Consider the following 22,679-nt stretch of genomic DNA (forward strand, 5'->3'; position numbering starts at 1 on the left):
ACCAAACACTAGTATTGCCACCTGGCAAGCTTGTGCCCACTTCTCTCACTAGCTAGACTTCAGGGGACGTGGCAGTCTTGGATAACAGACCATGGCTGAGTCTTCTGTGTATATTAAGAGCCAAATGTTAAGCATTGCCTGTACCTGAGGCAGAATCAGAATGCCATAATGGGCCAGTGGCCCTGCCCTCACTTCCAGATATTTGTAACACTGCTGTTATTCTTCTGTGGAGGAAGCCCAGTGGACCCAGGAGTCAAATGCTGGCCAGGCCCAAACTGGAATTTCCTGAGCAGGAGCTCAGACTGGCAGAGTACACATCTTTCCCTGGTCAGTCTCTGGCCAGACACAGCCCATCTGGCGGGCCCATTACCAGCTAGTCAGTGTCTAAAGCAAGAGAGCAGCTCTGTTTCTGCTCTTCCGGGAGACAAAAAGTGGGTAAGATGGGAAAAGCAGAGTCTTGACAGAAAGGCTGCCTAGTCACCTCCCCACCCTTTACTCTGAGGCTCATGCTGCTGAAACAAAAACCACCTAGGGTCTGTGTGACAGATGTGACTCTAGCCAGGGTGTGCATGACACCCAAGCTGCTTCTAAGCATCACAGAGGGAAATGAAGCAAGGTAACAGGGCCACAGACTCCTCTAACAGATGCTCCACTCCCTTGGTTGAATCCTAAGCTATTGGCCCTTAATTGGTGTAGTTGTTATCACTCTACCCCCAGCCATGCCGGGCTCTCTTCCCCCAACAAAATTAAAGATGTTTCATGCTTTCTACATAAATACTGTTTTTATTACCAGAAAGAAATGGCCACCCATAGTAAGGTACAATCAAATTATGTTATCATCATGGCCTACAATACCCTCTGTTGTTGCTTTGATCTCAGCTAAGACTCTATGGCCCACAGGCCTAAGGCACTTGGATTCTTCCCTCAGCTGGAGCATAGGGGCAGTGTGGAGAGCTGAGCCTCTTGGGGTTGCCCAGCATCTCTGGGCCTCCCTCTGCTCACATGTTTCCAGCTGAAATATGGATATTAAGAATTACTCAACATGTACAAATATCTTCAGGTGATTTCCCCTCAGTCCACATTTGGCTATAGTCCCCAAAGTCTGTCCCTTCTGTAGCCGTGTAACTGCATATCCTGGCCATCCTGAAGGGGTGTAGACAGACCAACCCAAAGGTACACAAATGCACAAGGATGGAGGTGAAGTGCAGTTATATGGCGACACACGGTGTTACTGCAAGCTCTCCGTGCACAAAGAAGGCAGTCAGCAGGGCATCAGCTTATCTGTCCCACCTGGTCCAGCCCATCTAGTTCATGGTTATCAAGGGGACTGAGGCCCCTGTAGACACCGTAGACCCTGTGGCTGTCATTAGTCACGTCGCCAGGCTCCATGGGGCAAATGTAATCCGTAGACTCGTCAAACTTCTTTTTTCTCATGTTTCCAAAATGTGAAAATCCGAGTTTCCTGGGCTGAAACAGCAAATACAAGATGATGAAAAGGAGCTCCCAGGTCAGTGTGCAGATGTGACTGACAATATATTTGGGAGCTAGCTCAGGAGGAAAGAAATGAAAGTGCTTGTGGGAAGCAGAGTTCTTGATGACATGTTTTCTGCTGAAGCAAGGCTGACAGATGAATAACCTTGAACACCGAGAGATGCTCTTCCAAGGCTGTGCCCCAAACTCAGGACTGCTGCCCCCTGCAAAGTGACTTCCTATTTCCCAAGATGGACAGAGGGGTTCCCTGGAAAGCTACTGTCTGCACTTGAGGTCAAGCACAGGGGACTTGTCTGACCTTACACTGCTTCTGCTGGACTCCCGAAGACATACTACCTATCCTACATCCTTAGAGAGTGGAATGTGAATAGGAGGCGTGGCTAGGCCACAGGCACCGAAGATTGCTCAGGAAGAGTTCAGCTAGGCCTCTGGAGTTATCTGTGGACCTGCGTTTAGTTTCATTCCGACTGAGGATGGTGTGACTCAAGCTGGACTTTGTAAAATGCAGAGACCAGAGAATGAGACAAGTGCTTGGATGATACTAGGTCAGCTGTATGGTGGCTTCATCATAGAACACAATAAGCAGGACCAGCTGCTACGGGAGCACTCCCAGTGCTAGCAAGATGGCAAGACCCCAGGGCATTGTGGCACACAGATGGGCCTGTCTGAAGGGAACCCAGCACTCATCTGCTTGGCAGAACTCGAGTAGAGAACAGCTTCTCAAGAAGAGCTACTTCTTGTACATGTTTCCTGTGTACAGAAACCTGTGCTCTTTTCTGGGACTTAGGCCAAGAAGGGAATGGATCTACTAAGACAAGCAGACCTCAGGAACAGACAGCAAAAACCAAGCATGCTCCTCATATAGGGCTGCACTCATTGGTTTGGGTCCAGGCACTGAACTAACAGTTGCCAAACATAAGGCTCAGAAGGCAGGCCACAGGGACCCACCCACAAAGGCTCTGACAGCTCACCCGCACTTTGGCTGTTGGTGGTCAGAGGTGTGTAAGCTGGTGAGGCCATTTTATTCTCGCTTTTTCCTGTTCGGCCTCAGGACCAATCAGGGCGTTGAACTTGGTGGTCAGATGGCGCCTGAGGAGCGTCTTCTGTGGGGGGATATTAAGAAGCATAGCCAGGGTGTCTCCAGTGAAGCGTGGCTCTAGGATCTAAGAAGAAAACACAGACAAACTTAGACAGTGACCATTGTAGAGGGCCCTAGAGGGACAGCAAGAACTTGTTCCCTGGGCCTTGGGTACCTCTGGAATGTAAGCTGTGTTCTGTGTCCCACCCACTCTGTCTCCCCGGCACAAGGCCTGGCTTTGAGCAGACTAGCACACTTGTTGACAGACAACCTCATCTTCACAGGCTAGCAGGGAATGGGCCTCTGTGATAAGGCTCTTTTCCAGTCTTCTCTGATGGCATCTAGGCCACACCTCCACACTTCCCTTCTGGCCTTGACACTTGACAGAGCTAGGTAGTGATAAGATCATATCATGGCAATCAGGAAATTGCGTTTATGGTGACCTCCCCCTCACTTCCCCAGCCCCGTGTTCCTCTGGAACAGGTGGAGTTGCCTTGTTCAGGACTGATCTAATGCAATCACCAGACTAACTGGAACCCTCTGGACTGAAGCTGAGGAAGTTCGTGCAGAAGCATCTTGGTTCTTTCTGTAAGGTACAGTAATGCTCAACCAGAATACTTTGAGATTTCAAATTCTGTAAAATGGTTCACATGAAGTACCTCATTTTTTTTTTTTTTTACTAGACTGCCCTGCCCCTACAAAGTATTAGGCTTAGCTTTAGTCATCAACTTGACACAGTAGAGTCACCTGGGGAGAGTCTCAAGGAGGGATGCCTAGAACAGGTTGGCCTGCATGCGAGACCTGAGGTGGGAAGACCTATCCTGAACGTGGATGGTACCATTTCATGAGCTAGCTTCCGGGTGGTGTAAAAGTTAAGAAAGGAACTGAGCAGAAGTATTCATGTGTTCACCCTCTCCTCTGAACTGCAGATGTCATGTGACTAGCTATCTTGAGCTCCTGCTACTTCGACTGCCCTGGAGTGATGGACTGAAGCCGGTAGTCCAGCTAAAATAAACCCCTTCTCCCTTATGTTGCTTCTTGTCAGGGTATTTTTAATACAGCAACAGAAACAAAACCAGGACAGAAAGGTGGTTTGGGAATGCCCCAGTTCACACCAAGGCATGTGGGCTAGCCCCAGAGCCACTCACAATGAGGCCGCCATGGACGCCACTCCCTCGAAGGTTGGGTGCATACTCTGCCAGGTCCACAGATCGCAGCCACTCCATTACCCTGTGGTTGGACCACTGCACAACTTCTGAAGCAGAAAGGTTACTCTGTAATAGAGGAGAGTGGAGAAATTAGGCTCCATGTTGTCCTGTGTGGGGTCAGCACCTCTCAAGAGTCTTGTCTCAGATGCTTCACCAGAGCAGCAGGTTCTTAGGCCTAGCAACCCCAGCCAACCAGGCCACTTGCCTGAGAGCCTGCCCAGTTCTAAAGAATTAAGATCTTAGTGAATCTTGCTGCAATGTTTATACTTAAATATCTGACTCCATTATCGTGTTATGCCCTAATCTTCTGGCTAATTTTGGCAGAAATACATAAAGACATATAGGTTTTTAATTCAGTGATCCAACAGAATTTTAAAGATCCAATTATGAGCCAAGTGTTTTCTAGGCAAAAGTACTCCCTGGCATGGGCAAATCTTTTAAGGAAATCCACACTAAGATATTGAAGCTGTAGGTGCTTACTGTTCTTCTAGAGGACCCAGGTTCAGCACCCAAGCCAGGTGGCTCACAACCATCTATAATTCTAGCCCCAAGAGATCAGACACCCTCTTCTGGGCTCTGTGAGCACCCACATATATGTGACATATACACACACACAAATAAAATCAATCTTTATAAAATACAGTAATGTTTATATGTTTTCACATGGCCTTGTGGGCTTCAAAAGACTCAGCACTCATGAAGAAGGCTTGCAAGATTTATTTGTTAAATAGCAAGGAAGTAAGAGGACACAAAGCAAAGGTAGGCATTTTAAATCCCTAAGGAACTAGAGTCAGGCCAGTTACCCATCACAGAGGAGGTCTGTTATGTGATCCACAGACCTTCAGTTTGGGGCCCAAAGGGAAGTCCTGAAGTTTATAGAACATTATTATGTGTATTACCCATATGTGGTCCTTTGCATTTGTTGATATTAGTTCCCCTCTAGTAAGATCCTATATGTCTAGCCTAGCTTGAAGGCTAGTTAATCTTGCACCAGCAAGAAGAGTAACACACTCTGAACTGTTTAGTACTTTTGTAACCCTGTGCTCTCTGATCCCCTGGACCTTGCTTCCTCTGCCTCCTCTGACACCATGTTTCCTTACTGTCTTTCCTTTTCCCCATGTTTTATGTCATAACAAATCACTGGACCATTATGATAATTTGGCTAACTACCCTGAGTGAGGGTGGGGGATCAGCAGTTCAGTGACAATACCATTAGACACAAAGTATAGGCAATAGGGGACTTACAGGTACCAGAATCTTAAGCACCATTGTGCATTCTATGATGATGCCATCCTCATTTTCTCACACAGGATATTTCAGGTTTCCTGACTCAGGGCCTCCTGGACAACTAGTACACTCACTCACCTCATCAGCAGGCCTCCTGTGCAGACAGTGGGGGTTGAACTTATTGACATGTAGCACATGAATAGCACATTTGATGCTGAGATGATGTAATTGGCTGGTGACTTTTAAGAAGAGTAGATCATTCTGGAAGAGAAAGGTTCTGGTTGACAAGCTAGTTTCTAAGGTGACACAAGAGTCCAGCAATTCTTTCCTGACCAAACACAGACACACCTTCCACATCTCAGAAAGGTGCTCAGAGACATCTCAACATCTTCACTTACCTCCATGGTCTGTACTTTGGCATTTGGCATGCCTTATGTAATAGTGATACTATTTTAGGACCTTAAGAATATGAGGAAGGGAGGAGAACCAAGTTTAAATGACTACCATGGGGACACCTGGACTGAATGCTCAATACAACAACAGAAATACTGAAGGGAAAATCCTCACCACAGTTAGGTATTGCAGCATTCGCCCATCAACTCTCGATTCATGAAATTGGTCTTTGTATTGGGGTAAGCCAATATCATCAAGCCACCCTACAAAAACAGATGTGTTAGGATCTATGAGAACAGACAATGTGGGTGCCAAGGGGAAAAGCAACGAATGACCACTCTGAGGCCCTTGTTTTATCCCAAAGCATTACGAATCCACCCATCTTTCATAAAAATGCTGCCATCTTTGGGGCATATATTCAATGGGAAATTCTTTTGCCCTTCAGAATGGCCAGAAACATTCTTAATAAATATACACTTGTCCTTACGTGTCACCCAAATGTGGTCTAGCAATGCGGACTTCTCCTCTTGCTTGGCGTTGATAGCTTTCACTGCTAAAACCAGCTTCTTCCTATGGAGAGGGGTGTTTAATCCCTAGCTCCTGAAAGCAAAAGATGAAGACCACATGTCAAGTTTTGGCAGACAACTTGATCCTCGGAGGATGTCAAATCAGGATACAAAGATTGAGGGTGGTGGTTGATCTTGGCACAGTGCCCTGGGATGTTAATCTATAGCAGTAGGGAATCTAGGCCTTCCCGGTACACCCTCTGTGTATATGGAGTAGATGGAAGCCATCACCTACACATGCACTAGTCCCCATGCACTGTCAGCTTCTCATGCTCAGCCCTTACCTTCTCCATGTCCTGAGGGGTAGCTGTAAGTAGTGTATGGCCAGATGTCACCCACTGTCTGGCAAAAATCACATACTGAGCTAGGCCGAAATCCTCTAGCCACGCACATACACGTTCTGTGTTCCACTGGGCAAAAGGGGCATTGGCATCACTGGGAAGCAGAAGAAGAGCATGCTTCTGTTATAAGGAACCTGGGGCTTAGCATAGCACAAAGCCTCAGATAAAAACTCTTTTTTAAAAAAGAACCAACAAGGTGAATGGCATTCTAGCACAACCCACCCATGTTTGTAAGGCTCTAGAGCCACCTTAATAACAGGTTTTATGTTTCAACTGCAGCTTTTCTGAGTATGGGTTAGCCTCCATGATCCCCAGGGAACTGTTTATTGCGCACAGGTCCAGAAATGCACAATGAACACCTTATGATCAAATCATTTTGTCTGTAAGACTCAACACTCTGGGAAATGCTTGGGAGACTAGGAAAAGACAACCTGTTCTCTAACACAAAAAGAGGGAAAACACAAGCCAAAGCTCTTCTAACTTATAACAGTGAATACCTTATTTATTAATGAAATACTAGAGGCATTTCCCTTATAATCAACAGAAATGCATACATGTACATATCTGACTATCAGTGCTTATTCATAACATCAATCTGAGAGATTACTCAGGTAAGAACAAATAAAAGCAATACAGCTTATACTATAGCTTTTATTAAAACAATGAAAAACATCCCTATCAAACCAACTAGAATCATAACCTCTCTAGGAGCTGCCTTAAGGAGGGTGGACACTCTCTGGCTGAGATGGAGGTTCAGTGGGGTGATGGTGCTGCAATACTCAACAGAGCCACATAAAAGAAGACATGAATAAATAAAGAGCTAGGTCATGTTCCTAGACAGGACAACTAGGTATTAAAAACCATCCATTCTTAAGGACATCAATTTTTCATTTGAAGTGTGAATGTAATGGCAGAATTGAAATCCCAACCGAGTCATGGAAAAGGGCAGACAAAAAAATTTCATATTCGGTTTTAAATATAAATGGTGATTTATGGATCTAGAAGACTAGTTATTCAGAGATATTCCCTTCTAGCAAAGAACAGTTCTCCATGGTACCATACTCCATCCCCAAATATAAAATGTAGTGTTTATGTTATATAGAACTTACACACATCCTCCCAATACTTTTAAATAATACCTGGATTACTTGCAGCACCTAATGTGACACAAAGGGCATGTGAAAATGTTACATTTTATCGTTAGGGAGTGACAAGAAAAGAGTCTATGCAGATTCAGTACAGTGAGTCTATGCAACTGTTGTAGGACTACCTACATTGTCCAGCCTCATTGAACTGGTAGACACAGAAGTCCTGGATACCTAGAGCCAGCTGCCCCCCCTACCACGAAGGAATGGTTTTAAGAACTTTTTGAATACCTGGCTAAGCTGTCCTTAAACAGAGAATTCCTTAAAGGACCAGAAAGAAGCCAGCACTCTAGAATCAATACTGGGATAGATACTGAACACTCCTAGCCTAGAGCTTAGCTTTCAGCAGGGCTCAAATAGGTACAGACTCAGGTTTTTTTTTTTTATTTTTTTTATTTATTTTTTTTCGAGACAGGGTTTCTCTGTGTAGCTTTGCGCCTTTCTGGAAACTCACTCTGTAGCCCAGGCTGGCCTCGAACTCACAGAGATCCGCCTGCCTCTGCCTCCCAAGTGCTGAGATTAAAGGCGTGCGCCACCACCGCCCGGCTGGACTCAGGTTTTATAAGACTAGAATTTGTACAAATCGGGGCATCCTCTGAATAGAAAATATAAAATTTGAATATAGAATTAGGGATTACTTGGAATGAGAAAACATTGTAAAAAATTACAAATTTAGCCGGGTGGTGGTGGCGTACTCCTTTAATCCAGCACTCGGAGGCAGAGCAGGCGGATCTCTGTGAGTTCGAGGCCAGCCTGGGCTACCAAGTGAGTTCCAGAAAGAGCGCAAAGCTACATAGAGAAACCCTGTCTCGAAAAACCAAAAAAAAAAAAAAAAATTACAAATTTAACATAATGAAATCTGCCACAAAATTCAAAAATTTTAAATGAATTCTGAAATATAGCTCTGTAGTACTTTTCACTCTCACATTTAAGGTGTATACTCTGACCACTCTTCATATACCCATAGCTCTGTAATACTTTTTAAGATATAGAACTTCATTCACTCTACTTTCTGATGCTTATCTATTTTTTTTTTTTTGAGACAGGTCTAATGCAGCTTATACTGACCTCAGACTCAATATATTTAAGGATGACCTGAACATCTGATCCTTCTGCCTGCTCCAACTCAGGACTGCTGGATTATAGGTGTGCACCACCATGCCTATTTATGCAGTGCTGGGGATAGAACTCAGGCCTTTATACACGCTAGGCAAGCACTCTACAATAGAGCTACATCACCAGCCCTCATTTCATTATAAGAACTAATAAAACAGAATCAGCTCCACAATTTACAACTGGCACTGTCATGTGCATTTTCAGAACCACTGGTGGCATTCACAACGTTTCTATTAAGTTAACACATGAATGGTAACACTACACAGCTCAGGTTTACAGTGTGGTGGCCAATCTTAGACTCTGAGTTGACAAGACCCTTAACAGTTATGTCTACGTCCTTGCAGCAGGGGCATCAGATTTATGCTGTCTTTATTGATGTCAGTACAGTATGTAAAATAAGTAAGAAATGACACCCTTTTTACAGTGAGTTCATGTGTCTCACTTTATATTAATATACATCTTCACTTCTGTATGAAGTCTATCTCTTGCCTTTACTGCTCTTGATGGTTTCTGCATTTTGGCTTATAATTGCTTTGTTTTATTTCAGTATTTAGAAATAAGGCCTCATCCTGTGGTTCATACTGGCCTTGAATTCTTGCATATAACACAGCCACCATACCCAGCTTTTTAACTTGACTCTTTTTTTTTTTTTTTTTAAAGATTTATTTATTTATTATGTGTTCTGTCTCTACATATCCCCACAGGCCAGAAGAGGGCACCAGATCTGATTACAGATGGTTGTGAGCCACCATGTGGTTGCTGGGAATTGAACTCAGGACCCCTGGAAGAGCAAGCAGTGCTCTTAACCTCTGAGCCATCTCTCCAGCCTAACTTGACTCTTTTTATGTGTGCCTGTACTCATGTGTGGGCATATACATGTGTATGCACTGTATACTTATTACCTTACATTTTGAGTCAGGGCCTCTCACAGAATCCTGAGCTCACCAACTGGTTAGACTGGCTGGCCACCAAGCTCCAAGGATCTGTGTATCTCTATTCCCCTCCCTCCAGCACTAGGGTTACAGACAGACATGTGCCACCACACTTGGCTTCTATGAGGGTGCTGGGGATCTCAATTCAAGTCCTCACGCTTGCACAGCAGACCTGTTACTGGCTGAACCACACCCTCAGCCCTATGCTGGTTTCTTAACATGAGAATTTCTCTCGATATCAATGTTCACTTTATCACTTTTGCTTCACATGTGTATAGGTTTTTGTTTTATTCACTTTTTTATTTCTGGAAACTGAGGAAAACATTCTATGTATCAGAGGGACATTTCTGTTCTGAAAGAGGGAAGTTAAGTGCTCCTGAGATTATAATTGGAAAATTCCTGTTCTGTGGCCTTTTCAAGGCAATCAGGATATAGGGGCCTTTATCTTCAGGATCTTCCCACTCACTCTGTACATCTCTCCACTCTGCAGAATCAGACCCAGACCTGCCATCTTTCAGAGGCAGGATCTCCCATCCGCTCTGCCAGGGCCATGGCTGAGCACACTAGAAAAATCATTCTGAGAAGAGAAAAGATGCCAAACCACATTGTCATGCTCAAAACACCTTTCCAAGCTGCAGCAAAGCAATGTAACTGAGATGATCAAATGTGTCATTCCCAAGGCTGAGGAGAGCACAGGCTCATTCACAATTGTGTACTTTATTAGCAAGCACATTCCTGACAGCAGGGGATTTCTGTTTTGACTAAACATCAAGAGAACCAAACCTCCTGCTGAGACTGTGCATGTCTGATGACTGTAAGCAGTTTCCAGACTGGATTCTGTTTTGTACATATTCACCATGGGCATATTCCTACTAGGGTGTGACCTCTGATTTGCTCCTCATATTAGCATGCTGGGCAACTAGCCAACAGGGAGTAAGAGTAACCAGGGAAGACTAACTAAGCCAAACCAAAACACAACATGAGGTACCTTGGGCCACATATGCTCAGCCTAGTAAGTACAAAGTAAGTGCTCTCCAACTCAGCGTTCCTTTAACCAGTTCCCAATTAGGAGGCTGAGGCAGGAGCATCTGAATTTTGAGACCAGCCTGCCTATCTGACTAAACTCTGTTCCCAAACAAAAACAAGTCACATGAACCTCATTATATATAAGTAGAAAATTTTCACTTATAAAAGTATCACTAAGGGTTGGGATTGAGCTCAGTGGTAGAGTGCTTGCCTAGCAAGCACAAAGCCTGGGTTCGATCCTCAGCTCCAAAAAAAAAAAGTATCACTAACAAAGGTAAAATTCTGATACAAAATAGCTAGCTCTTCTGTTATTATCCAGTGCAAGGGATAGTTCAGAGTTACAACTAGAGAAAGTGTGAGTAAGAACAGTCAGTAATGTTTAAACAGTTTCAAAGCACCTGGCTCAACACTCTGATTGCTCCTCTCTAATTGATTCTCTACCTTTTGAATGAATCTGACTCTGACAGTAAGTATGGGAAGGAAAAGGCAATTAAATATGTCTGGGGTAGGGAGCATCTGCTTAGAGATGTCTCATAACGTCAAAGTCCTGAAGGGCAACTTGGCAAACCTCCACAGATGGTATGGTGGTTTGAAGGAGAATGTAACCCCCCTCCCCCCCCACACACACAAATTGAGAATTTGCCACCCAGGTGCAGATTTGAATACTTGGTCCCAGTTTGTGTGCTCTTTTGGGTAGGCTTAGGAGGCACAGGCTTGCAGAAGGGAAGTGTGTGGCTGGGGATGGTAAGCTTTCTCCACTTCTTGCTTGGGCTGTTCCTCCTGCCATGCCTGCCACAATTTCCTACCCCGATGGACTCTCACCCTCCAGAACCTTCAGCCAAATGAAACCCTTCCTTCTGTACATTGCCTTGGTCATGATGTTTTATCCACAACAGAAAAGTAACTGATACAAATGGGATCCAGCATATGGCTCCAGAAACTGTCTGCCTTAACACATGACACTTCACTGCCCTTTTCTTGAGGAGGAAACAAAACAAAAATTCACACTAAACTCACATGCTCAAATGAATCCCAAGTAAATCATTTAAATACAGCTTTTAAATATTGTGAGAAAAATTCAAACAAGATAATGAAAGCCAAAAGAAAAGTTGCTGTGTGTGCTAACACAAGCCTGTAATCCCAACACTTGGAGCTGAGACAGGGGCATCTTCAATTCCAGACCAGCCTGGCTATCTGACTAAACTCTGTCCCCAAACAAAAACAAGGAAATCAATGAACCTCATTATATATAAATACAAACTTTTCATTTATTGAATCTCACTAACAAAAGTAAAATTCTGGTATAAGCCCCTATCTCATCCATAATTACCAGACATGGCTTAACCTCAATATGCAGAGAGTGGACAGAAAACAATAATAAAGATATTAATGAAAACTGGCACACAATACAGAAAATTCAAAAACTAAACCAAAAAATGTGAAAATTAAATTGACAAAAACTGTAAGCTTGAAAAGGTCTGTAAGAGCAGAAAAATTAAACAGAAAAAACTTAAATGAAAATTTCAGTAAGGCTATGGTGGCAATAGACTCTGTATACAGTGTGTCATGGGATAAAAATCAGTAACATTTTTTTGTTGTTGTTTTTTCATGACCTGAAATTTTCTATAAAACATTGTCAAATTTTTACAAAATACATTAATTTTCATTGAAAAAGAATTGGTGCTGGGAGCTCTCAGGACTCAAGCGCTTTCCCCAACTTACTGGCAACTTCTTGTAAAAGATTATGCATTAAATATCCACAAATTACATGGCAGAGGGCATTGGCACGTAATTACATTCTCCTTAAGGGTAATAACAGTCTTTCTTTTCATAGGCATTGTTACCATAGGCATTATAAAGATAAACAAAGCAAGCTCACCAGGACCTCCTCATTCTTCAACCCTACATCATGGTCGACAAAGCACAAAGACATTCCAGCAAATCAGCCCCTGCAGGGCAGCTCCTTCCTTAGGCAAAAGGAGTTTCTAACATTGCTACCCAGGCCCTGAAGTGACAGGAGCACAGCCAAGAGGCTAGGGAAATGCCTGCTGGTCTTATAAATGTTCTTCCACTCTGGTTCAAGGATTCCCTTGCTATACTCAATCCTTAAAGACACAGCACTGAAGCTTTCTGTACCTTTACTTTCTCATCTCTGAAAATCCAGAAATAAATAACAATATCTAATTATGGAAGAAAGAAGTAGCCAGAGAAGAGGAGGAGTCCAGGGGCCAGCCACCCAGCTACACAACAAGCCACAGAGCAAGATTTACAGAAGAAAGAGAAAGGTAGAAGCCCTGAGTGAGGAAAAAGTTAAACAGGATAATTTAAGTTAAGGAAAGCTGGCAAGCAACAAGCCAAGCTAAGGCCAGGCATTCATAATTAAGAATAAGCCTCCATGTGTGTGATTTATTTGGGAGCGGGTGGTGGGTCCCCAAAAAGAGCAAAAACAAACAACAACAGGGCATGATGGGACAGTCATGCGAAACCCAGCAGTTTGATGCCCATGCCACTCACACATTAGCAGCCCCCTTAAGTTACCACCCTTCAGTACAGTTTGCTACAAAGCAGTTATGAGGAATACTGGCAGATGCAGGCTGCTTCCCAAGACTCTCCAAAGACAAGAGGATATTGACCCTTGAGTGGCCATGTGGATATTAACCCTTGAGTGGCCGTGTGGCTGATGCCTGGATGAGATGTGCAGTAGCTCACATAATTCTCACAAAAATTTTAATACTTATTTTCCATCCCCATTTCACAAGTGGGAGTAGAGGGGCAGATGTCATATAACAGCATGTAGCTTGCAGTTATGGGTGGTTAAGCAAAGATAACAACTAAGCTTTGGGATTCCAGAATCTGTTCTTATTGGCTTCACAGGAGCTTCACAGTTCAATGTGAAAGGCATAACCGAGAATGAGTGACAGTGGAGCATAGCCATTAATAGCCTTTCTGATGGCTAATATTGTCAACTTGACAGGATCTGTTATCACCTAGAAGACAAATCTCTGGACACTTCCGTGAGAGAGTCTGGTTGGGTTAATAGAGGAGTAAGACCCACCCTAACTTTAGGTAGCATCATTCCATCAGCTGGGTCCCAGCTGGATAAAAAGAGGGAGTTAGCTGAGCATCAGCATTCAGCTCATCTCTTTCTGCTTCCTGGCTGAAGATGTGAGCAGCCACCTCAAGCTCCTGCCACCATGCCTTCCCCATCATGCTCGGCAGTAAGCCAGAATGAGCTCCTTTCTCAAGTTGCTTTTTGTCATGTTTGGTGATTTTCTGTTTGTTTGAAAAAGCTAGAAAAGTAACTAATACAGCTTTCTACCCCAATCATGTCCAGCTGCAAGGAGCCTCATGCTTTACCTCAGTACCTGTGAATGTGGGCAATAAATACATTCTATATGAAAGACTCCTGCCAGCTGGGCGGTGGTGGCGCACGCCTTTAATCCCACCACTTGGGAGGCAGAGGCAGTCGGATCTCTGTGAGTTCGAGGCCAGCCTGGCTACCAAGTGAGTTCCAGGAAAGGCGCAAAGCTACACAGAGAAACCCTGTCTCGAAAAACCAAAAAAAAAAAAAAAAAAAAAAAAGACTCCTGCCTTTAACCTCTGAGGCTGTGAACATCCAGCCTTGCTCACTCACACTGCATCCTGGATAGGATTTCACAAAGCTCTTTGCAGATGGGATGGATAGAGCCTTACCATTTCTGTCCCTTGGTGTCCCTGGTCCTAGAAAGTCTTGGCCCTGCAGTCGCCCGGAGCCCACCTCGTCGAAACTCTGCCATCCCGGGTGCATCAGTGTTGAAATTTCCTGACTGAGTTCTTCGATTCTGTATGGAAAGGAATCCACAGAGACTGTGAGGCTAGTCAGGCCAGGCTCAGGGCTTTAGGCAATACCCTTCCCAGTCCCTGTTCTGAAGCTAGGGAAAATGACCTATAACAGTGCTTCCACTAGAATCTGAGATTCAATACTAAGCAAACTCTGGGCTTTGGGCCACTCCTCACAGGATCAAAGTGAAGGCTGATGCCTTTGAGGAGACTCCAGCTTCTGCCTCTGTTTAGAATGAATCAGATGGACTAGTAAGTACTCAGCTTTTGGTCTTTAAAAGATTTTATGAGACACAGACTGGCTCCCAAGAAAAGAAGAGCCCATTCTCATGCCTCTCCAGAAGCTCAGGTAGTGTAATCTGCTGAGAATCGGAGCAGGTTACATAGGATATACGGATGCCTAGAATGAAAGACACATGGCAGCTAGCTCTCTTTAATGACTGCCTGTCCCACTTCTCTGAGTCCCACAAAATAACTCACATTCTTCTCCCTGAATGTGACTATTCTGCTTTTGTACATATGTGAGGGAGCAGGGGCTCAGACAGCCTCTGCCTTGTCTAAGCATGTGGTTATGACCATTACCACCAACTTACTTTCCCCAGAACTTCTTGATGCCTTTGGGGCTCCGTTTGCCATCTGGTGTCAGGGAGACTGGGGCTTGACTCAGTACCAGATGAAGTAGATGACAGTTCATTGGCCACGACTATATCTTCCCAACCACTTTCTGTGTCTCCTAAGGTGGACAGGATGGAAAGGTATGTGAACGACAGTGAGGGGACCTTGGGAACCCCACCCTTATACCAGAGCTATCCTTCTGTGGGAGTCCAGAACACTCTTCCCAGTGCTACCTTTAGGATAGAGCTTCCTACTGAGGTACCAGGAGCTTAAAGAGCTCAGACACCTCCCAGGGCTCTCACTAAAAACTGCTGAGGCCAGTGTTTCAAATCTAAGTGATTTAATGTCTTCAATTCTAAGAGTTTGGGGTCCAAGCAATTGAAGACTATTTCAACAAGGAGCTGGCTATTTAATCAGAGGGAGACTCTGGAATGCGGGCAGGGCAGCAGAAATGAAAAACAAAGGACTTCTCACATCCTACCTCATCTGGAACAGTCACAGTACCTAATACGGGAGCACTGACACTCCAGCCGCGATCTCCAGCAACCCAGAAGCACAGAAGTCACATGAAGAAGCAAGAGAGGCCAAAGTCCAGCCCAACAGTAACGGGGAAGCAAAGAAATAAAAAGAGTATCATCGAGCAAAAGAGAAAAACTTAAAGAGAAAGGAAAACACCCACCAAGGACAAGCAGAGGGTGACCAAGATGGCCCACGGGTCAGCATGCTGACAGAGGCATCAGGCCAATGGACCCTAGTGCCACTTTCTTATAAGCTGAGGTGTCCACAGGCAGGGAGGGAGGGTCAGCAGCAGGTGAGGGGGATACTCTAAGTCATGCCCCTGCACCAGTGCCAGGACTCACACGACAATGACTTCAAACAGTCTGAGTAAAACTGAACACAGTGATTTAAGGTTTATCTGGAGCTGTGGAAGCCCAGGCAGAACTGGTTTTGAGAATTCAGGCAGGTGGAGGAATTGGGGGTAGGTAGGGAGAACTCTGTGAGCACCAAAGCATTCACTCCTGGACCACATCAAATCCTCTGCTGCTGACTGAATCTGAAATACTCTAACTTGGAAGCCTGCACAGTGTCAACCTAGTGGTAACATGGGCTATATCAAAGGCAGACATGGGAGAGAGAAGACCAGGATGACAGATGAAGGAAGCAGGGCAAGAAGAGTAAATAGAGATGTCTAAGAGGAGAGAAAAAAAGGCAATGTGGGGAGGACAGGCAGGGATTCGAGGAAGAATGGACGAAAGGAGAATGGAGGTGTAATAACTTGGTAGCAGCTTATCCAGACAGGGACTCTTGAAAAGTGGAGCCACTTTGGGACACAACTTGCCTGGGAACGACCCCCCACCATTCCTAATTGTGAGCTGCAGTTATAGCTACAGTGACTGTAAGTGCTAAGGACAGAGTTCCTGAGGCCACCAACCCAGGGGCTGGACACTTACTCAGCCTCAGCAGGCTGCTCCCTGAAGAGTCAGGCTGGGAGGAGGCAGTGGGAGGAGACTTGGCAGCTTCTCCATTGGGTGTGCTGCTGAGAGCTTCCCAGTAATGTAGGGTACTTCTGCTCCACCGGGAAAGAGCTGTCCTATTGGAAAGAGAGATGCCAGACTCACCGTTAGACTTTGGCTCAAACCAGTAGGAAATCTGTGTGTGCACAAACCCTTTCTGCAAGTGTCACTTTTCATTTAGCTTGTCTCAAAGATCTTTCCAAGGTCATTTCTCCTAGTCCAGCAGAAAGGTAAAGATCTACCCACACAGTGAGACAGAGATAGCATCAAGCCCAAATCCAAAGAGTCCTGTGCCATTTGTCCCATGCTAGAAGTTTAGTGAATTCATAGTTATGAATTCTCCCTGGGTCTTTAAAAACACAAGCCACAGTTTGCTGATAGGAGAAGAGAGCAGTCTGGTCCAGCTTTCCCTGCTCTCCCCGTATTTGCTTTCCTGTGGTCAGGAAGGAGAGGCTTTTGCTAAGCAAGACCCTTAGTCACACCAGACCAAGGCAGATCTCTACAAGGCACAGCCATGAGCACAGATTATACTGACCATGACTGATGGAAGGCCATGCTATAGCAGTGATACGAGAGTCTAAATCTGAAATAGTAGCAGGAAAAGTCTGTGTTATGATAATGGTCCTTTTGTCCAGTATCATAATAAGACAAAGCAAGAACCTAAGCATACATTGGGGGAGCCTGGAGGCTACAATCCAACCCAGTTCCATTAGGAACTTAGAATCATCCTCTTTGAGGTACCACTTTGGTGCAACAAGCCCTGTAATTGGATCCTGGCTAAAAAGAAACCCCAAAGAAGTAGGCCGATTTAAAGAGAAAGACTAGCACTTATTCTGTCAAGAAGTATATAAAGATCACTAACGCCACAAACCTGAGAAAAACATATAGAATGCATTGCAAGTGTGAGAACAAAGAGAAAATGAGATGACATCACTGAGAGACTCAACTATGGATCGCTTGATTACACTAGAAGAAAAGCAATATGAGAGGTGGAACCAATTTTAAAACTGGCAAGTCAGAATGGGACTGGATGACTGCCAAGACCAAGATGCCTTTTGAAGCTTCGTTCACTGAAAGTCAAGTGAGCAGTACATTTCAGCAGAATTCAGTTTGCTTCCGTGTCCCAGCAGCTGTTTGAAAATCAGTTCATTCGCTGCATATTGACAAAAGCCTCCACAGATGAGCTTAGAAATGAGAAATATGGAGAGAGGAGGCAAGATTGTTAAAGAAATCTGGTCCGTGAGTAGCCATGTCAGAACCTCCAGAGATGAAGAGCATGGCATCTTCAAGCTTGTGATGACCTGCAGGCAGAGAGGTCAGGCATGATCAGACATGTGGACCAGCCCAGCAGCTTCCCAGTGCTAGCTCATCCACGGCCTCACTCTCACCTGAGGCACTAGCAAAAACACCACCAACTCCCAGGCTCCTCCCTGGCCCTGTGAATCAGCCCCTCTGAAAACGCACCCACTTCAGGAGTCTGTATTTTTAACAAGCGTCTTGGATTATTCTGATACTCAGTCAGACTCAGACCATGGGAAAGGAGCAGTCAAAACAGAACTGTGGGCTGGAGAGATAGCTTTGCGGGCAAAGGTGCTAGCTGCACAAGCCCAGTGACCCAAGTTCAGTTCCTGGAACCCACATGAGGAGCCAGATGTGGTGGCACACATCTGTATCCCAGCAGTTTTGTGATGAGATGTGAGGCAGAGACAGGAGACTCTCCAGAAACTCGAAGGTCAGCTAGCCTGCAGTGAGGAGGCAACAACAGGAACAAGAGAGCTCCTGCTTCAGCGAAGGAGAAGGTGAAAACCAACCACTCTAAGGTGACCTCAGATGCATGCAGACACAATAAAATAGTTGCTTTTGTTTTGGTTTTAAGTTTAGAGAATCAAAGAATCTGACACCAAGTTCCATCTTCCATATGAAATACAAAATGGGGAAGGACTTTCAATATGGTTTTTGGTTGTGTCACGTAAGACCCTAAAATAGGGCCAGGACAGCAGAAAGCCCCTGTCCATGCCCACCCAGAGAGTACGCTGAAGAGCTGAGGTACACCCAAGGATGAGTGAGGCTCCAGCCCCATAAGGAGCAGAGGACAATGGAATGGGCTCTCTGAGCTCTGCTTCAGTCGAGATACAAAGCTGAGGGAATGACTCACTGTTGAAGAAAGAGGTGCCATGGTAAGGCCCGACAGGAAGACAGGAACATCTGACCCCAGTTCTGTTTCCTGTCTTCAAGTATAACCCCGGCAGTAGAGAACCAAGGAGCAGAGCAGAACCTATCACCCACCTGCTTTAAATCAGAACAAAGGGTGGCCTGCCAGCTCAGAGAGGGCTAAGCTTTGGGTCAGAGAGACTCAGGGAAGGCCCTTTCTTTTTAACCTCTCTAAACCTCTGTTTGGTCATTTCTAAGAGGAGAATAGCAATTCCGCCCTTAGGGAATCTGAAAATAACAACATGCACAGAGCCCAGCGAATAGCTTTCAGCAGACCAACAGAAGCATAGAAACATAACAGGCCAGGTCCAAAGGGGCCAGCAATCGAGAACAGACCCTAGATCCAGAAAAGCACACCACAGGCTGCATCTGGAATATCATGCCTATCTGTCCCAGGGCACAATTGAAAGAATCCACTGAGAAATGAGTGCTTTCAAGTCTGCTGATACACACACACACACACACACACACACACACACACACACACACACACGAGAAGACAAGGTACAGCTCTAAGAAGAAAGTACTTACAGAGGGCTGAAGGACTCAATTCTAGAGTGTTGGGAATGGGAAGGACTGACTCATTCCACAGGAGACAAGGCTAGCAGTCGGAATGCAAGGGTGACTGGGACATAAGGAACACTCCGGCATGAAAAGCTTGAGTTTAAGGCCAGGGACCACAGTAAGGAGATGCTATGGAAAAACTACTGTACTTGTGGAATGGTGCTGGGTATGTGTGGAGGGAAGAGGTGCTCATGTTGAACTAAGTGAAGTTTCATAAGACTGTAATTATGATCAAAGGTGTGGGAGAGCTAGTTTCAAGATGGAATATGCACTCTTTGTAAGCACTCCTACATCACTCATCTTCCACAGTAAGCAACTCGATGTCTTAAAGCATGAATGATGAACCAGCAGCATCCCCAAAGAAGTAAGTGGCCACTTACATCTGTTATTTAGAGATAACTGTGAATGACTTTTCTGAAGCTGAGGCTGGAAGAGTGATGGCTAGGTCCCAGAGCTTTGCCAAGGGGCCACAAAACACAAGGGACTGTGTGTCCAAAGCATTAGGACAGAAAAGCAGCCAGGAGACATTTGCTCAACAATCTCCATGGCCCAAGGAATGGCTGGCTAACCAAAGCACTGACTGCCATAAGTACAGAAGTGAAAAGAAGCCTTTTACTGAGATATGAGGGTACAGATGAGGTCTTTCTTCCACAAAGAGTTAGAAGAGCAGAAATGCTCCATTCTGCCATAGTGGTGTGAAAGTATAAAGAGCCTTCTCAAGGCACATGTAGTGAAGCCTCGTGTCTCCTCTGGAAGGCAGAGGAGACCGAAGGGCAATGCACAGTACATCCCCCTTTCAATGCTATAGATGATGGTTGGGTGGGGCTGACACTAATTATAGGAAGCTTCAGTTTACCGTGGGCTCAATATTGGTCTACCAGCCTAGAACTGTAATCACCTGCCACAGCAGCAATATAGAAGAAAATGGGTTTAATGGACTTTTTATAACATAACTTGTTCACTGAAGGCAGACTGAGTGCACACCTGTGTTTTTAACCTGGCATCTCAGCACAGAAGAGGAGTGTTACTAACATTCTTCTGTGTAGAAGGTTACACCTTCTATATAGTAACTAAGACTAGACTTCTTCAAAGATTAGTTTCTCTGAGCCTACAAAGCAGATGTGATCATGGCAAATGATACACCAAGAATAATGGCAGAGACAGTGATTTATGCATATGGACTACACAACAACGGAATTTTCCCTTTCCTCATTCCTTAACTCTTACAGTTAACTTATTTTAAGGCTACAAAAGCTGTACCTGGTTAAAATACTCTATCAAACGTTACAACCAAAGATAGGCAGTAAAGATATAAATGAATGTACCTTGGGCTCTCCACCAGGGACAGCTGGTTCCCATCGACACACTATGGAGTGACAAGGATTCAAACATGAGGAGAAAAAGAAAGCTGTGTTAGTCACCATGAGCAGCTCAGAACCACCTGACTGTTTACATCTGATGCACTGAGATGTAAGTACACCGCCCAGAACCACCTGTCTGTTTACATCTGATGCACTGAGATGTAAGTACACTGCCCCATCCTTCACGTTAGAGGATCGCCACTCACAGCAGGAAACAAGCCACTGCCTGGCCAGGGAACAGATACCTTGGGCAGTTGCCAGAAGACTGACCAATGGAGCAAGAGGCATATGGCTGCGGATTGGCTCCTGCCAACTCCAGCTTCCATGGCTCTCCACCATGTCACTCTGACGGAGAGTTGGGGAAGTGGGGGGGGGGCAGTATGAAGCATGGCTCACCAGAGGCTCGTTCAGGGCAGGACTTGGTGCTTAGTCATTGCTAAGCTCAAAGCCTTCCATTGTTCCCTCCAACACTAGGCCCAGTCACATGGTCAAGTCCATTCTTACACAGGGGGCCACAAAGCCCTTCTCAGATCTTTCCAGACTTTTTTTAAAGCTACCTCTCTAACGTTCTTGATTATCCCAGACTGTGTTCCTGAAATTACCCCCTTTACCTACGTTACTCCATTCAGAACCCCTGCAGAGATCCCAGAACATTGGGGAGAGGAGGCCAGAATCCTATGATCTTCTCTGGCTTGATGTGATATATGGCTCGGACCTTGTTGTTCCTGCTCCCATGTTCCCCAAAACCTGCTTGTGCCCACCTGCACATCCCAGCATTGTACTGGGCCTAAAGGAGTAACTCAGTACTTGACACAGCCAGTTAATGAGCTGACCTTATCCCCAGATTCACGTCTCAAGTCTTCCAGACTACAGGAGAGTTTCTTCTGAGCCCTGGATAAACACAGAAAAAAAGACTCATAGTGACCATGGTGACACTCATAGTCACTTGGTGACACTCATGCACTGGGCATGTCAGATGCTTAACCAGAAGCCTGTCTTAGGCTTGGAGTAGGTAACCCCTGTGTAAGATAAGACCTTGGGGAAGCCTGGCCCAACAGTGAGTGGTACTGGTAATATAACTACTGGGTCTCCCAAGGGAATCCCAATCCCAGTGTCTGCAAAGTCAAGTGGAGGGAAAATGCCGGTGCTGGCTTGTCTTTAAATCTAAGTGATCTGGGCAAGAAGCTGCAGGCACCCCCCTTGAGAGGAGGCAAGCACACGAGCTAGCCACAGCTTGAAGCATTGCCTAGGATCCTCCAACCCTCCATTCTGGCTCTCCCTGCCCTGAGTAGTCAGCTCAGGAGACTCATGTCTTCATAGGGGCTATTCTGTTGAGGATATCCAATGTACAGTAAAGGGCAATGCTACAAGTGGCCACATAGGGAACGGAGGGATGATAGCCAACGAGTCCCGACTAGGCCTTTTCTCAATGTCAGTGACTCTCAGCCTATGGGAGAGAAATCCCCTCAGTAGCCACGAGAGGTTGGCTTGACCCTGTGCCCAGAACCCTGTGGCTATGCTCACCACACCTGCCCAGTCACCATCTACCTTCTGAGCCCCAAGAAGAGAAAGGCGTTCAGTTCTCCTACCTGGTCTCCAGTGATTTCTGTGGCAAAGGAGGTGGCCCTGGGGAGGGAGAGCTGCATCGCGGTGATACCTGTTTCACAAACAGAAGAGCAGCAATGGAAGGCAGTTACCATTTAGGAACCAAACTTTCTCCTTGATGACTCCTCTGAGAAAAATATTTCTGTTCCTGGCTACAGCCATGGTAGGTGCACTCTTATGGATGTTTTTCTTTCAAGAAATCCTTATCAGGGATCAAAGAATACACCAAGCTCTGAGAGACACTAGGCATATCAAGCCACCAGGGTCAAATCACGCTTTGTCCCTAAGCTCTAGACCTTAGACATTAAGTCTAGATCCCAGCAGCAGACTCCCAAAACTTGGGGGCTGTCATTGCCTCTGTCCTTTCATAGCTTGTCTCTTACCTTCTTTGATTCAATGGGTCACTACCCCATACAACCTAAAACACCCCCGTTTGGCATAAGTGAGCCAGAGTCTGTGACTCTCAC

At 45.3% G+C, this 22,679-nt stretch overlaps 1 protein-coding gene across 1 annotated transcript in view; it reads right to left on the bottom strand.

Annotated features, from left to right (window-relative positions):
- Positions 1 to 22,679, bottom strand: part of LOC114685273 (liprin-beta-2-like) — a 162,284-nt gene that overhangs the window by 2,588 nt on the left and 137,017 nt on the right. Inside the window, 18 exon segments of the mRNA XM_037204360.1 lie at positions 1,291 to 1,467; positions 2,463 to 2,477; positions 2,479 to 2,520; positions 2,523 to 2,654; positions 3,718 to 3,843; positions 5,143 to 5,265; positions 5,572 to 5,660; positions 5,885 to 5,978; positions 5,980 to 5,997; positions 6,248 to 6,398; positions 14,217 to 14,344; positions 14,932 to 14,986; positions 14,988 to 15,075; positions 15,462 to 15,494; positions 16,409 to 16,548; positions 20,572 to 20,612; positions 21,441 to 21,498; positions 22,197 to 22,264. Coding sequence (XP_037060255.1) covers positions 1,291 to 1,467; positions 2,463 to 2,477; positions 2,479 to 2,520; positions 2,523 to 2,654; positions 3,718 to 3,843; positions 5,143 to 5,265; positions 5,572 to 5,660; positions 5,885 to 5,978; positions 5,980 to 5,997; positions 6,248 to 6,398; positions 14,217 to 14,344; positions 14,932 to 14,986; positions 14,988 to 15,075; positions 15,462 to 15,494; positions 16,409 to 16,548; positions 20,572 to 20,612; positions 21,441 to 21,498; positions 22,197 to 22,264 — 1,578 coding nt within the window.

This window comes from Peromyscus leucopus, chromosome 1 (assembly GCF_004664715.2).
Source record: "Peromyscus leucopus breed LL Stock chromosome 1, UCI_PerLeu_2.1, whole genome shotgun sequence".
NCBI lineage: Eukaryota > Metazoa > Chordata > Mammalia > Rodentia > Cricetidae > Peromyscus > Peromyscus leucopus.